The 16,965-nt window shown below is 34.0% G+C and overlaps 1 protein-coding gene across 1 annotated transcript in view; it reads left to right on the top strand.

The window, feature by feature from the left end:
* Nucleotides 1–16,965, top strand: part of GMDS (GDP-mannose 4,6-dehydratase) — an 847,788-nt gene that overhangs the window by 168,971 nt on the left and 661,852 nt on the right. Inside the window, exons 3-4 of the mRNA XM_044668245.1 lie at nucleotides 8,161–8,248; nucleotides 9,725–9,834. Coding sequence (XP_044524180.1) covers nucleotides 8,161–8,248; nucleotides 9,725–9,834 — 198 coding nt within the window. The remainder of the gene's footprint in view (nucleotides 1–8,160; nucleotides 8,249–9,724; nucleotides 9,835–16,965) is intronic.

The following is a 16,965-nucleotide window of genomic DNA, read 5'->3' as shown; positions in this document are numbered from 1 at the left end:
AGGAAAGAGCCTTAGAAGATATATATGGCAAGTAGGCATCACCTGGATAAGAAACCTAGAGAATAGTGAATCCATGAAGAGAGTATAATTGACAAGATATAAGGCTGTACAGAGATTAAGAAGGTTGAGGATTGAAAAAGACCCTTAAGCTAGGCAATTTAGAAAACATTGGTAACTTTGGAATGAGCAACTTATGTTAAATGATGAAGGTAAAGGGCAGTGAAACAAACATTTATTAAGTATCTACTATGGGCCAGGTACTGATATTATCTAATTTGATTCTGAAAACACTTTGAGGTAGATTACCTTCATTTTACAATTGAGGAAACAGGCAGTCAGGGGTTAAGTTACTTGCCCATGGTCCAATAGCTAGTAAGTATCTGAGGCTAGATTTCGACTCATGTCTTCCTGCTTCCAAGCCTATCCAAAAGTCCTATCCACTGTGCCACTTAGGTCAGAAGACAGACTGAAGAAGATTTAAGATTGAGTGAAAGGAGAGGAAGTGGAGGCATCAAACATAGACACCTTTATCAAAGAGTTTAGTTACAGAGGGGAGGAGAGATAGAGAATAATAACTAATAGAGATGTTGGTTCACATGAATTTTTTAAGGATGAGAGAGACATGGGAATGTTTGTAAGGTAACTGGGAAGCAGCCATTAGAGAGTGATAGATTAAAGATTAATGAGAGAATGGAGATAATAGGGCAATTTTCTGAAGAATATGGGATTGATTGAATATGGTATTGTTATGTTCAAACCCTGGGAAATGTTGGTCTCACCTTGATTGACAGGGGAGACTGTTGGAGACATCGGAATGTTCCCAGATGCCATGAGCCAGGGGCAAAATCAGTTGGCCTGAGAGTATAAATACCCCAATAGCCATCTGGGAGGAGCCTTGGACCATTGATCTTTGGGGTCTTGGTCTTTGACCATTGATCTTTGGGTCTCTGACTGTTGGTCATTGGTTCTCTCTGAATCTCCCTAGATCTTTAGGCATCTGAATCATCATAGCTATTTTGGTATCTGGGCCCTGGTGGTGAACGGGAGGAAGGAGGTCTGAGAAGAAGAGGGTGGTTACTTCCTGAAGACTGTGACTGTGAAGGCTAACACATCACAAACTGATAATAAGAAAGCTGAGAGGAAATCATCAATACAGCTGCACCAACAGAGCAGACTCTCTCTGGTTTGGCAGTGGCCAAGCTGAATCAGAGGGGGTTGTGAAGAACAATAGCTCCAGCTTTACTGAATCAATAGCCTCCAGTCCTGAGGGATTATAGCTTATAGATATTAGCTTGACAGGGTCTCCAATCCCCAGTCCGTATCCTGATTATCCTTTCCCTAATTAAGATTATAGATAAAGTATTTAATAAATACCTTCCTGAATGGTCATTATATCATAACCCTTGGGGAGGGAGCAAACTGCAGTCAGATGAACAACGTGATCCAAGGCTAATCAGAGCCCAATATTAATAATTGATCCAACCCCAGGTGGGACCTGAAAGGGATATCCATCCACCTGACCATTGGGGTCCTTCCTGGGCACCTGTTATCTAGAAGGGGAATTACAACATCTAGCAAGGGTGATTGGGGTTGGTGTTCCGCCAGTCACCAGCTCCTAGGGGGAATACAGAGATACAGGGCTCCAACCTCCTCATCACTATCCATATCTATGTCCCCTAGGAGTAAAGCATCCCCTATTTCTTTATAACAGTAACAATGCAGTGAGTTTGCCTTGGCAAGGGGAAGAACCACCTTGTTCTTGATGAAATATATAAGGGATTAGACAGAAGAGAGTATATCTGAGTGATGTGAAATGAGAAAAGAACAGGAAGCTGATCAAATCACTTTAGAGGTGTGTGTGTGTGTGTGTGTGTGTGTGTGAAATAAAAGAAGGTGGTGGGAACAAGTACCATGAAAATTTGAAGAACTGAGGCAGTTGGAGAGTAACATTAAAATACACAATAAAACCCAATGTCTACTTTCTTTACTAATAGTATTCTGATCTTGACACAAAAACAATTGCTTTGAAATGGAGGGAAATTGAATATTAACAAAAAATTATATTTTTAAAAAGTAATACTTATAAATAATGTTTTAATTACATAAAATGTTTTAATTTAACATTTAAAATTTCCCCATAATCCATACATGGAAAACCTAAAATATTTGTCTTTTTCTTCACTTTCTGTTTTTGTAATAATAACTCTCCTCTTTTGTTTATAGATAACCCACCCCATTTTGAAATGCAGTGTAATTGGACATGTTGAATCTGTCCATGTTCAGCACTCGGTCTCTAATAATGGACACTCTTAAACCTTTTCACCTCAATCTTCACTTCATTCTAATTCCCAAACTAATGTAGTTCCTTTTCAAATAATGAAAAGATCCCCAAATATAATTTGATACTTTGTTGTTGGGTTGTTCAGTTGTTTCAGTACTGTCTAACTTTTAGTGATCCCATTTTGAGTTTTCTTGGCAAAGATGCTGGAGTGGCTTGCCAATTTCTTCTGAAGCTTATTTAACATATGAGAAACCCGAAGCAAAAAGGAGTAAATGACTTGCCCAAGGTAACACGGCTGGAGTCTGAAGGCAGAATTGAATTCAGGAAGATGAGTCTTTCTGACTTTCAGGTCCTACACTCTATCCACTGTACTACCTAGCAGTCCTAGAACTTATATCCCTAAGTCAATTATAACATTTATCAAGAATTGGGACAAAACAGTGATGGAAGCAGATTCTGAAACCCTTAAAATGAGATAGTTTATATTGGAGAAGGTTCAAATTGGAGTTTACACTTCTTAGAAAAACAGGAAGCTAACTTCTTTCTCCTAGATTAACAATTATTAAGAACTGTGGATTTATACAATTTCATGGTTCACTTTTTTGACCTAATTATGATTTTTCTTGCACCTGTGGTCATTACTCACAAACTCTGTGAGCATCTTTGGTCATTTTGGTGATTCTTCACAAAGAATTTAAAATACAGTTCAGCACAGTGAAGTTTCAGCACTTTCTGAGATTTTTTTATATTAAAGAAAATTGGAACTTTAAGGAAGACTCAGGATCATGAAAAATAGATTTACATTTAAGATCTGATTGACAGTAAAATTTGTATCATTTGTGGAATTGAACATTGGCTTAATATAGTACATTTAAGAAGATTTATCTAAAGAAAATTTAAACATTACTGTTATATATTTGAATTTTAGCTTCTTAGTTGATTAACCAGTGACCTTTCCTATCTTACTTAGTACTCAAACTAATCATTTCACTTTTTTATTTAGTTGGCAAGCATTTTGAATAAAAAGGTAGCTAAATATCGATGAGTAAGACAAATTAATCTCTCCTCTCCCTCCCTCTCTCTGAAAATAAACAAACTAGAAATAAAATTTTCAGCTGAACGAAGGAAATGGCTTCACGCTTCCATGAAGGCATCCAAATGGAAAAAGAAAATACCAAATTACCACCATAGGTTCTGCAGTCCAGGGTGGTTTTAGAAGTTGAAATACAGTCCTGAGGCACCCCATGCCAGATCTAACCATAAAACTTGGCTTTCAGAGATCTGGTGACCCCTAAGCATGATTGCTTCTGTCTTATAACTCCACATGGTTTCTGGGTACCTCCCCTTTATCCATTCTTTAAGGAGCTAGCTTTCTCCTCAATTGCTAGTTCCTTCTTGGGCTGACATTCAGCGTTGGCGAGCTCAACATTTTAAGGGACTATCATGGCCCATATTCATTTATCTGATGGCCCCTTCTAATTAAATTATATAGGCAATTTTTACATCTTTATTCTTGATGTTTCCTTATCTGCCCTTAATTATTATGACTATATCTTCTTCTTTTTTTTTTAATTTGTTTGAGTCTAAGTGTTCCTATTTGGCTCAAGTTGAAAGTATAGTCACCACTTGTAGGCCTGATACCCCTGCTTATCTGCAAGAAGCTGAACTGGAATGATTTACTTCCTCCTTATACAGCCTAGTGGCCTCCCCACTCATGAGGGCTCACCGTATTGGTACTAGATTTAATGTGGACACCTGATGGACTTTAATTCTGCTATACCTTAGAACCCCTGAGCTAAATATATCCACTAGTCTCCGCCTGGATTTGGTAGGTATATATTGCTGTGCTTAGCTGTGATTATGTCCTAGTCTTCCTGGGCTGGAGAGTTGGTTAGAGACCAACTCCTTTACATTTTCTCACCAGTTAAACATTTGTTAACTCCAGCAAGTCAATCAAAGTGCTTTTGTTTATATTCAAAATTCTGGATAGATTTCAAATTACTTAAGAAGGCTCAAGTATTGCCCTCTCAGGTATTCTCTTCTGAGGTGGCTTGTATTAAAGAGTCCCAACGAAGAAATGAAAGTTCTGGTTTTTTAAAAACAATTTTAAAATTAACATTTTTCACAAAGATCTAGGCCTACTATATAGATGGTCATCTTTGGATTCCACTGACCTCCAAATCAATGGTTTAATAATTTTAACAAACAATTTGCAATTCTCTTGAAGGTTACTACTTGTCTTGGTCCTTTCTTGCCTTGGCTTCTATGTTATATGCTAATTACAAAGTCCTTTTCAAAATCTGGGACCTTTCCAATTTAAGGATCCCTGGCTTTCTGGTTAATTTGCCTTCAGGTATAATCTAAAAATGCAAAATCTCCTCAGAGCTTGGAGAGCAGCTTGTATGTATTTAGAGTTTGCAAAGCACTTTATATGCATTATATTATTATAATGGAGAGACTTAAAAATAAGCCATTTGAAGATTGGTTGAAAAACTTGGAATGTGTATCCTTTAAAAAGGGAGACTTTTAGAAATGAGAGGTCATAATAATTATCTTCACATATTTCAGTGTCTGTTATGAGGAAGGGAAATTGATTTTCTTATTCTGTTTTGGCATGGGGGCAGAACTTGGAACTTGTCAGTATGAGGCTATTCTGTGTGCTAAAGACCTTAGTGCTTCAAGTAAATAGGAGAATCCCCTTTGGCCTACCATTCCCTTTGTTTAGAAGAATAGACAATTAGGTGCCATTTCTCCCATTTTATTGGAATTTTCTATATTCCTCAAGTGACAAATGACACTTAAGTATCCAATTAAGAAAATGTGTTTCATAGAAAAATCTGCGTAGTTAGGAATTTGAGTTTGTTAGATTAGTTTTCTTTTTTCTTCATTAACTATTCTTAAGTTTTTATATATATATATATATAAGATTTTCTTTGGACTATTCCTTAATCCAGCCACAGGGATTCAATTCAAATTGACTTTTCTCTGATATTCTGAATACTTTAAAAAGCTTCCTTTCCTTATACTTAATTGAATGTGACTTGAAACTTATTTATGCACTCTGAAGCCATTTTAAGACTTATATGATTTTGTTAGAATTGTTTATTGATTCTGAATCTTTTTATAATGTTTTGCCAAATCATTTTAATTATTAACTTCAGTTTGTAGAAGAAAAACTCTTATTGTATGGGTTCCTCTCTTAATCCCTCTAAAAGAAAACCCAATAATCAAAGCCCCTTTAAAAATAATTACATTCAAAAATCCCATGTGGATCTCTTTTGTGAAGTTCACTATTTACATTCTTATCCAGAATATCCAGTTTAGGTTCAATTTGTTTCACCTCTGTCACAGACTAAGCTTTCATGAGTTCTTATGATAATGCCTACTGTTGTGAATTAAATGTTTAAGCAAATCTCTTTTTGAATGTACATAGCAAAGATTCTTTGCACTTGAGGTGTGCTACACACTTGGATAGAGTGTTTCCTGCCATCATTGATGAAACAGACTATTAGCCATCTGATTCTTACCAAGATCTATTAGATCCATGTTTGACTTGTATCAGAATTGTCTCTGTAAACATATCACATTCTGGTAAAATTGTCTTTTTTTGGTTTTGTTTTAGTTAGTAACACTTCATTTTATTGATTAATGTAAAAATGTGATAGGGCAATTTGTATGATCTTAGAATTGTTTTTCTTTGCTAAAAAATGATAGTTTGCTTTTAGTCTTTGGATTGCTCTTCTCCAAGTAAAGAAACTTTCTCTAAATAATGATGAATCTGAAATCAAGGGGGACAAAATAGTGTTAAGATTTTATATGTATGCTTAGATTTTTAAAAATACATAAACTTGTGGAACAGTCAGAATTGTTTATAATATTTATATCCTGAAAAGTTGGCAAAAATATAAAAAAGGAGGACTTAATGATTTTTTTCACACATAAAAAATTTTAAGTTGTAAAGTATGTTTAATTAAATGTTTCTTTGCTTTTAATATTTGTCTTCTGAAAACTCCGGTTAATGAGCTTTCCCCCATGTATCTATCTTCTTTAGTGAGTTTTCTTCTATTAGTCCTTCAAAAAAATGCTTTAGATGAGTTTTCCTGTGTTTAGGCTAAAATATTGAACAGAATATTTAACTATAGTTCAGTTCCAAGAGTATTGTACTTCATGTAAGGAAATAAATAAAGCTGAAATGTATCAGAGAAAAATAGTGCTATTATCTTCACAGAATTTAGATCTAAAAAGTTTTAAGTTAATAAACATTTTATACAATCTAATTATCCATATGTGCCACATTAAAAACACCTATATCTGGATTCAGATTCATGTTTAATTTTTTCATGTGATGGATGTCTCAAAATTCTATCTCATTAATATAATTTTCTAAAACCAAGAGAAGTAGGGTTGCAAGAGAGACATTTAAAAGCTAGGTAAAAAATAATCTAACATTTTAAGAAAAACTCTAAAAAATAAATGAAAGGATCAAATTAAAACTGCCATTTCTGAGTTAGCATTTGTCCAACTTGTGACTTAATCATCTGACATTAACACTGGTAAGACAAAAGACACAATCTTTGTATAAGGAAGAAGTAGGATCAAGTCTTGAACAAATTTCCCTTCCAAATAGCTTTTCTTTACAATTAGGAAAGGTACATCTTCCTGTTCCAACTATTTTTATTTCAGAGATATGTTTATTGCAGTTTATTCAAGGATAAAATTTAAAATTTCTTTTTTTCAGTCATGAGTTGGATTTTGTCTGAAGCCTCTGATTACTTGTAATCTAGGATAACAATAATCTTTTCTCTGTCTTGTTTGGGTTGTACATCTGGTATGTCTCATTCATGATTTCTGACCAACCTCTTTCCTTTTCTCTGCAACCTATATTCTAAAATATAATATCTTTTATGCCACCTTTCAACTTGCTGAGGAGAATAATCAAAGTTATATGCAAATAACATCAAGGTTATGCTGATAAAGTCATTGACATCCCAACTATACTTTAAAGCCCAAAGATGTACAGTAATCTAGTAATCTCTCACGGAGAAAACAACTTCTATAGCTCTGAGGAAAATGTTGTTAGTATTTGGAACCATAGCAAGATTTGCTTTGTATAAAACGGGCAAGATGAGTTTTCCTTACTGATATTGCTGTATATGGTCTGACCTGTCTTCAGATTCCAAATACTAAGATAGACCTTCTGTTAAGCAATTCTCTCTCTCTCTCTCTCTCTCTCTCTCTCTCTCTCTCTCTCTCTCTCAAAAAGCATAGCCTCTGGAAGCTAGAGTTAACTTTCATTTTGAAACCACATAATTAACCAATTACCTGTGAGGTTAGTATGTGTATGTTTTTAAAGTTAGGAAGAGAGACCTGTGGGAAGAGCCAAACATTAAAAAAAAAAAAAAAGTAAAGAAAATAACCATTGGTACTTTTTTCAATTATTTGTTTTTAAAAAAGTCATCTTTTTTTGCCTACCGCATTAAAAATATGCCATTTGATGCCTTTGTTGTTGTTGAATCCTTTTCATTCATGTTTGACTCTTCAAGACCTCCTTTGGGGTTTTATTGGCAAAAAATAATGGAATGGTTTGCCATTTCCTTCTCTAGCTCATTTTACAGATGAGGAAACTGGGGCAAACAGGGATAAATGAGTTTCCAAGAGTCTTATAGCTTGTAAGAGCCTGAAGTCAATTTTGAACTCAGGTCTTCCTGACTCCAGTTCTGATACTCTAACCACTTTGCCACCCAAGTGCTCCTTGATACCTTTACTATAAAGTTCATTCTATTTAACAAGTGATTGAGTCGTATGCTATACCATTATGTTATATTTTTCCTTTATAATTTGCTGTTTTTCTTCTCTTATTCTTAAAAACAATAACATAGGTCCATGGAATCGTACGTCGATCAAGTTCCTTCAACACAGGGCGAATTGAGCATCTCTATAAGAACCCTCAAGCTCATATTGAAGGAAGTAAGCTATTTCCTTTCATGTTCAATGTTTTTTCAAGGATACCTAAAGTATGATAAAAATAATTTTGAATTTAATACCTACTTTTCAGGTCTGTCAAATTGAAGGATAGATGTGATTATCACTTACCTCCCTTCTTTTTTTATTCCTTCATTTTAAACTTATACTATTATGTTTATTTAAAAAGTTGAAATTATTTTACTAAGGCAGGCATAGTTATCAGCAAGTATATTATTTAAAATACATTTAACAAGCAGGTATCCTAAGGTAAGATGCATATTATTCATAGTCAATAAGTCATAGGTTATCACATTTCCATGTCAAGAGCTCCATATATATTCCAAGCTTTTTGGATATCTCAATATATGGTAACAATAGCAGATAGAATATCCAGTTATGCTCAAGTGTGACATAGATAGACATTTCCCCCTACTTTTAAAAATTCCTACCTGCTTTAAAGTGCATTTCAAATGTTGTATTTTTCATTATTTCTGGCATTTCTGGTCTGTAGTGACCTTCAGATTTTTTTTTTTTAAACCCTTGTACTTCGGTGTATTGTCTCATAGGTGGAAGAGTGGTAAGGGTGGGCAATGGGGGTCAAGTGACTTGCCCAGGGTCACACAGCTGGGAAGTGGCTGAGGCCGGGTTTGAACCTAGGACCTCCTGTCTCTAGGCCTGACTCTCACTCCACTGAGCTACCCAGGTGCCCCACCTTCAGATTTTATATAGCATTTCATTTTTTATTTCATTCATGTACATCTTTCATTCTGTCTCATACCTGTTAAGCCTTTGTCATTATACATAAGTACGTAGAGTACATCACCATAACTGAAATTGACTGAAGAGCCTTTAGCAGAATACTTACTTTGATTATCATCTTTGAAGTTGGATCAGAAACATAACTAGTGTTTTTGAATTTGAGAGGAACGAGGAAAAATATTATAACATTAATGCCTACACAGTACTTTGAGGACCCCCCAAATAAAAGTGTCTGAATAAATCTAAAAGTATTTTTATAACCAATTTTATTGCCATGTTTTTTTAAAAGCACTGAAATTTGATAAGAATTTGTTATTTTATGACATTTAACTTTTATGTATCATATTTCTTATAATTTTTATTAAAAAGTATGATTTATGAATTATATATCATCTCACTCATTGCCTTATGCATGATAGGTGCTCAATAAATATTTATTTTAATTACAGTGCTTTGAATATAGTAGGCATTTAATAAATGTTTATTGAATTAGTTACATGTGATATAATAGAATCATGATTTTAAGGAATCTTTTGACATCTTCTGTATAAATTATTTTAAAGTGCCAATTAAAATTTACTGTTGATGAGCCTATGAAAATAAATTTCCTTATTTCAGACGAAAGTTCAAACGTTCATAATGTGCTTATCTGTTTTAATTTTTCTTAAAATTATTTCTGTTACCTGCTTTTTTCTAATGGTGTGTTCTTGAATCCCAAAGATATGAAATTACATTATGGAGACCTCACGGACAGTACCTGCCTAGTGAAGATAATTAATGAAGTGAAACCTACAGAAATCTACAACCTAGGAGCCCAGAGCCATGTCAAAGTAAGCCGTTTTCCACATTGAGTTTTATCAAGTGTAGAGGGCAACTCCAGGTTCTGGAATGAAAACTACTTCCAGACTGAGCACTCAAGTTGTTCCCTATAATTACTGAAGGAATTTTGAACATTAAAAAATTGGGATGCTAATGTGGATTCACTATTTAAAATAGTTTCCTTATTAAACAACATAGGATTTCTTATTTGACAATATAAGAAAATGTTAGTATCTATTCTAAAATAACATTATATCTTATTAGGTTGGTACAGCAAGGTCTAAGCTTTGATCTTTCGTTATTTTCTGCCATTTCAAATCTAATCGAAGATAAATTGCTTTGGCAACATCCTAGAAAATTATGTCTCAGTCCATGTACTATTTTAACATTTCTTTTTATTAATAAGCATTTGAGATACTAGTTTAGAGAATAATATTGCCTGAGAAAAACCACAAGCTTTTTTAAAAGCTGAATTCTGTTCCATTGTGCTTAGTGACATTTACTGGGTTGAAAATGTCTATATTTTCCTGTCCCTTAACTTGATCAAATTGTTGTTGGAATTCCTTCCCTTTTTTGCAAATTTCCCAATAATTTTGTTATATCTCATCCACTTACCTTTAAGGAACTTAATCCTAAAAATCCTGAGAATATTATCCATACATCTTTAGGAATTTTCTCAGTTCCAATTGTTGTCTTAGTAGCACATTGCTTTCTGCTGAACTGAGTGAAAAAAAGGGAGGGATTAAATTCCGTTCCTGGGTGTTGTTGAAGATAGTTGATGGTGCTCTTCTAATGCACATGTATCACATGAATAAAATGAAATCTATCTTAGTAGGGAAAGTCACAATTACTATGCAAACTTGTCAATATTATTTGCTGGTCTACAATATCATCTTCCCTAGGCAGATTGTAATTTATCTTTCACTTATATTTCTGGATCTAAAGGGAAAAAAAGTACTATCACATGAATACATATGGCACACCATGAGAAAGACAGTGGTGAACTGATTCTTCTGAATAATCTCTGGTCTAAAATAATTTCATAAAACACTGATTCACTTTGATTTTAAAATATTAGCATGTAAGTAAATACAAATTGATAAGGACATTTTGCTACTTACTACAGTCTATGAGAGAATTATTTTTCCCTTGATCTGTACCAGGTCTTTTTCTCATTCAAACTAAAATCTGAGCTGTGAACTACGTTGAAGCTTACATATGTGATACCTTATTAGCATCTACTTTTTTTTTTTCCTGTACTGAATTATTATGTTTCCTGAGAATTACTGAAGGCAGTAAAAGGTGAAGAAGACTCTATTCCTGTAACATTGCCCCTTTCTGAATTTATTCCCTAGTCCTCCCAATATTTTTGTACCCTACTTCTGAAGGTCTAATAGTTTGAGAAGCAATATAAATAGGATATAGGCTCCTTAACTCAGAGTCGAGAAAAACCTGCATTCAGGTTCTGCTTCGGAGACTTACTAGTACTATGTGTGACTCTGAGTATAACTTCTCAGAATCCTGTGTATCTCTAGATTACTTTAAATTATATATGGTTTGACAATCATCATCAGTGGAGGGAGTTGTTGTGAGAAAGATTATTTTGTATTAGTTACATATAGTTTATATGGACCTAGCAGGAAGGGCTGGAGGATTCCAAGATGGAATGAAGGAGCAGGAAGTGGGCTTGTGCTCTGAGAGAGACTCCATTAGTGGTTGGTCATAACTGTTGCTAACCCTGGGAGATCTCAGAGTTAGGGAAAAACTGCATCCAGATTCCCTGGGATCCTGAGAGGTGAAGGCTTCCAGCAAGTGGACAAGACCTGCAGAGCAGCACCAAGTGGGGAAGTGGTTTGTGATCTGGTGGACAGCATTGCAAACTCACTCTCCCTACCTGGATACCTTGGATCATCTGTCCTGGTGGAGTTGGCTCTTGGCATCCTGTGACCATCCTTGGATTACTGTGAGATCCCAATTGCCCTTTAGCTGTGCTGACCAAGTCTGGCTGGAACCAGGTTTGAAGGAGCCTTTCCTGTAACTCCAGTACTGCTCCCTTGGGCCCTGCCTGGCTTAGGTCAATAGGATAGAGTAGTTAAGTCCTTCCCTGCCCCCTGTTTGCCCTTAGGTTTTCAAGTGTAGAATCCCCTATCCCATCCTTTATTTAGTTACCCTCAATTAAAACTGTATAAACTTTTACCTTTGCCTGCTGGTTCCATAGACCCTGGCCTAGGGTGAGCTGGGTGACCGTTGGGCCAACTGTCATTCCTGTGTCAGTTAAAACAGTGAACCTTGATCTCCCTATCCTGGTTGGTCCTGTCTCTCCTTCAACCCAGTGTGGACCCACAAACCATTTAGGTTATATTTTAATAATAAATAACATCCCTGGTGCCTCACTTTTACACAGTTTCCATAGTGGGATACCCTCAGTAGTGAAAACATTCATCCTTCCTGTTCCTACAAGGAAAATATCTAGGAAAAAAATGCATTTATAGTGTTTTGTTCCTCTATTTTGACTCTTCAGCATTCCTGCAAATATAGCTCTTTGATCTCCATGAGAAGCTAAAAGCTGGTCATGATGGCAAGGTATGTGCAATTGTATGGAGGAGGTCTGTTGTCAATAAACAATACTATTTTTTAAAAGTCTAAAATTTTAAAGTCTAAAACCTTAGATTGTTCTCATTATCCTTATTGAGAATGAAAATGCTACTTTGGAAGCATTTGACTGAACAGACAGATTGGTCTTTTTAAATCTCTTTCTTCCCAAATATCTATTATGAGAAACACTTCTTTCATATTGAACTTTGTCATATGAGATGTCTATATATTTTATTGGACTTGAAAAATTTTTGTTTTTTGGAAATTTATAGATTTTTCAAGTGTTTATTGTCTGGATTTTGATTATGATACACAGTAATTTATATGTTCTTTTTATTATTTTCTTCATTGTTCAAGGTAAATATTCTTTTTTAAAATTCTTATTAGAAAACCCAATTTCTTCAAATTTTCAAAATATTATCCAGATGTTATCATTGAAGATCATTTTTATAGCTCTTATTTTATCCCAGGAAGGAAACTCTAACATTTTATTCTTTTTTATGACAGCAAATAATACTTTTTAATCATTTGTTAGCTTAAAAGTTATCTATATTAGAAAAAATAATGACTGCTGTTTCAGACTTGTCACAATGAATATTTACAAACAAAACATCTTGGCTTCCTTCAGATTTTACTTGTTTTTTGAAGTATATATTTTTTGTAGTATCTCACTATAATCTCATCTTTTGATTGTTACTCTCATATTAATGGAGTACCAAGTTGTGAGCATCATTTATGTACAGTTAAAAATATTGTGCTCAAATAGTGTAAGAAATAAAATGAATATAAAAGGATTGATTTAAAAATATTATGGTTTTAAAGGATTTATTGGTATCCATTAGAAAAATAAAGCCATGTGCCTGTTAAGAGTCAGTTTGAAAGTCCCACCCTGTTGCCTCTTCCTCCCATCCTGGCTCCTGCTCCCAAGGCAGAAAAGAGGAAGTACCAACCCAGGCACTCACTATTTATTCTTCTGTTTACATTATTAAGTAACTGTCTTACATCACCAGCCAGTTGGATCATGGGAAATGTAGTTTGAAAGAGCCTAAATGTCCACAGGAAGTTTAGATCAGGGACTTCAAAATTAGTTCAAGGACCCCCAAATTTCCAATATCACAGTAGCAATTTATTTATAGAGTATCATCTTCAAACATAATTGAAGAAACATTTAGTTTGTAAGTGAAAAATATACTTGTTTCAATTTTTGTGTGTAAGTGGAGAGTAGTGCTAAAGATGTTTATTAAAATGGTTAATAATTAAGAAACATGGGTCATTATTGAATAGGATTTTCTGGCCTTACATTTTTAGTTACTTATATTTGGATATTCACCATATTGCAAATTATAGATATATATGTTATATTTTTATTATATTGTAGTATTATAATATATATTAACTATTAATTTATATTTACAAATTAACAAAATACATTAAAATAAACAAAACATAATAAATTAATAATAAACATTTATTTATAAACAACTAATTAAAATATCATATATATACATATATATGTATGACTGAAAAGAGTTGACTAATTTCCTTAGTCAGGCACTTTCTTTCCTGGATTACTCTTTATTTCTCACTATATTCAAAATATATAGCATAACCTTTCTTACCAAGTACCTGTTTTTATAGAACTGCATGTGTTCCTTCAAATGATTGTGTTTCTGGCTCATATTTTTCCTGGAGTAGGGGGGAAGTAACAAGGATTTTGATTTCATAAGTTATCTGCTAGACCTTAGAAATTGCTCAGTGTATTAAAACTAAACAAGATACCTTGGCAACCAAGGCTCTTATAACTTATTCTGTTAAAGTCTACAACTGATAAGATTAAGTTATTGAATTGTACTGCTTATCAGAACTTAAAGGACTTGAGATTTTTTTTGGTTGGTGTGGATGCTTCTTTCACTAACACAAACATCAACCCTTACATGACTTGGTAATTGTTGGATATTTGTTGAAACTAGAAAAGGTGAACTAATTTCTCTGAAATAAACTCAACTGGTTCTTTGATGAAAGATAAGCAATCCTTCGTATTCTCAAAAGTTGTTATAGATTGGTAGGTTCTGCCAGAGCTTGCATTAGTTCTACGGACATAGATTTCAATAATCTAGGATCACATTTCTATGACATTATAGAAAATCTATAATTATTAAAACATTGACCATCATTTTTTTGCTGACAAATTATAATTCTGATACTCTAAAAGATTATCAAAAGTTGATTATGTGAGTTTTTTTGTTCTTTTTTACTTTTCTCTAATATAAAAAATCTATATCTTTACTCAAGATCTTTTAGTGAAGAACCCATGACTTCCCCTGGCAGCCCATTCTATTCTTTAATGGCACTAATTGCTAGGAAATTTTTTCTTCCATAAGGCTAAAATCAATCAATTGATGAACATTTATTAAGTGCCTACTATGTGCCAGGCATTGTTCTAAGCTCTGAAAATCTCTCTTTGGCAACTTCCACCCACTGTTTCTAGTTCTGCCATCTGTAGCCAAGAAAAACTCACTGGCTAATTAGATACTATTATTATTAATGTAGCTCAATATAATAATCATGGTTCACATTTATGTGTTTCTTTATACTTACAATGTGATAAATTAAATAGTATCATCTTAATTTTTTATATATAAAGCAGAGAAATAGAGAGGCCAAGTGATTTATCCAAGGGTATACAGTTAGTAAATAGTAGCTCTGGGGAGCCTGCTAAACTCATTTTACTTTTTTACAGTCAGGCTACCTCTTGAATATTCAGATCTGTGAACCACATTTGACGAAATGGACATTTAGGAGCATGGTCAAGGGAAGGCCATGGTTAAGAGTCTCAGAATAATGTCACATAAGGATTGTTTTAAATAGTTACGGTTATTTAGCCTCAGGCTTTTGGAGGAACATGTCAGCTATCTTCAAATATTTGAAGGGTTGTCATGTAAAAGAGGAATTAGACTTGTTCTCTTTGGCCCTAGAGGGGTTATACCTTGGATCAATGGGTGGGAACTTTCAGGAGGTTGTATATAAAATTAAGTTTGAAATTGGAATCAAGTAACAAATCATCCTTTAATAAGCACAGGTATATTTTAAAGACTACAGATGACAGGAATGAAGATAAAGAAGTTTTCCATATTAGACATCTTGCCTTTGGAGAACATCATGTTATGCTGTTTTGTCAAGATTGTGTGGGACCTAGCTAGCTCAGAAAAGTTGTCTCATGTAGGAAACACTAATAGATTGGTAATTACAAGGTCAACTTCATTACTATTTTTCTCTACCTTTGGAAGGATAGTTATTTTCAAATCTTGTCAGGGATCTTTTGCTTGTATTTGATAATCCCCTATATCTACAGTACAAAATAGGGGAACTTTGGCTACTGGGAAATGGGACAAGAAATAACAATAACATGACTTTATTCAAATTCTTTAAGGTTTACAAATAATGGAATTAGAGCTGTGATTTTGTTAGTATTGTGAATTCCAAATGAGGAAATTCTCTTCACCAATGTTAACCTTCTCTGAAATTTGGAGAGGTGCTATAATAATAATAGCTAACATTTCTATATAACATCACACAATTTGAGCTTCATAATAATTATGTGAGGTAGGTATGTCAGGTATCAGAGAATTAAGATGTTTTGCTAGCTATCAGTCAATAAATGTTGGAGATTACATCTAAACCCAGGTCTTGCCTCTAAATTGAACACTATATGTTGCACTACGTGGAGTGTTAGTGGAGACAGGAAGCTGTCTGTTAATGCTTGTTAATAATCAACAAGAATTTATCAAGTATCTTTTTTAAGTGGTGGAGATAAAAATGATATTCTGTTCTTCCAGGGGCTTTTAAAATGGTCTTAAAATTACTTTGTCTTTCAGTATGCTCGGTTCTCTCTTCTTTTTCTATTAATTTACTTATTTCTCCTCAAGTATGTTAGAGGGCGTGTATAGAAAGCCTCTTAATAGGAATAGTTGTACTGGTAGATATAAAGTTTAAAAAACTAAACAGAAAGCCCATCTAGCATCAGAATATAATGTTTGCAATAAGGTTGATCCAAACAAATCATTCTTTTTTCAGAATGCTTGGAAAACAAAATTCTAATCTTAGCACATTTTGAAGTTTGGTCCATTTGAATCAATGACGTCTAGACTCTTATTGAATGTTGTTTATTTTGGCTTCTCTTTATGCAGAATAAAGTCTTCTATCACTCTCACTTCCAGTTAATTTTATGTGGGCTATGCTGAAAGTAAGGAAAATAAAATAATAGGAAGTTGGTCTGGTTTCCTGTAGGAAACCAATGAAGATGAAATTGGTTCTTGGAATGAACCCACAGCAGTCTGGGAAATACTGACTGAAGACGTTTTTCTGATTCATAAGAGTTATGACTCATGAAATAGGTCATTGAGAGGCTGATTGGATCTTATGTGGGAGAAAGTGAGAGGTGACTGAAATGCATTGGTTATTAAAAGCAGTAAACTAGCCTAGTGTCGTCATTGAAATTGGAACAAATTATCCAGTGTGTAGTCTTACTTCTTTTGATCAGTGGAAGA

Source organism: Gracilinanus agilis, chromosome 1, assembly GCF_016433145.1.
Source record: "Gracilinanus agilis isolate LMUSP501 chromosome 1, AgileGrace, whole genome shotgun sequence".
Taxonomy (NCBI): Eukaryota; Metazoa; Chordata; class Mammalia; order Didelphimorphia; family Didelphidae; genus Gracilinanus; species Gracilinanus agilis.
The sequence above is the reverse complement of the archived record's forward strand: the minus strand, read 5'-3'. Positions and strand labels throughout refer to the sequence as shown.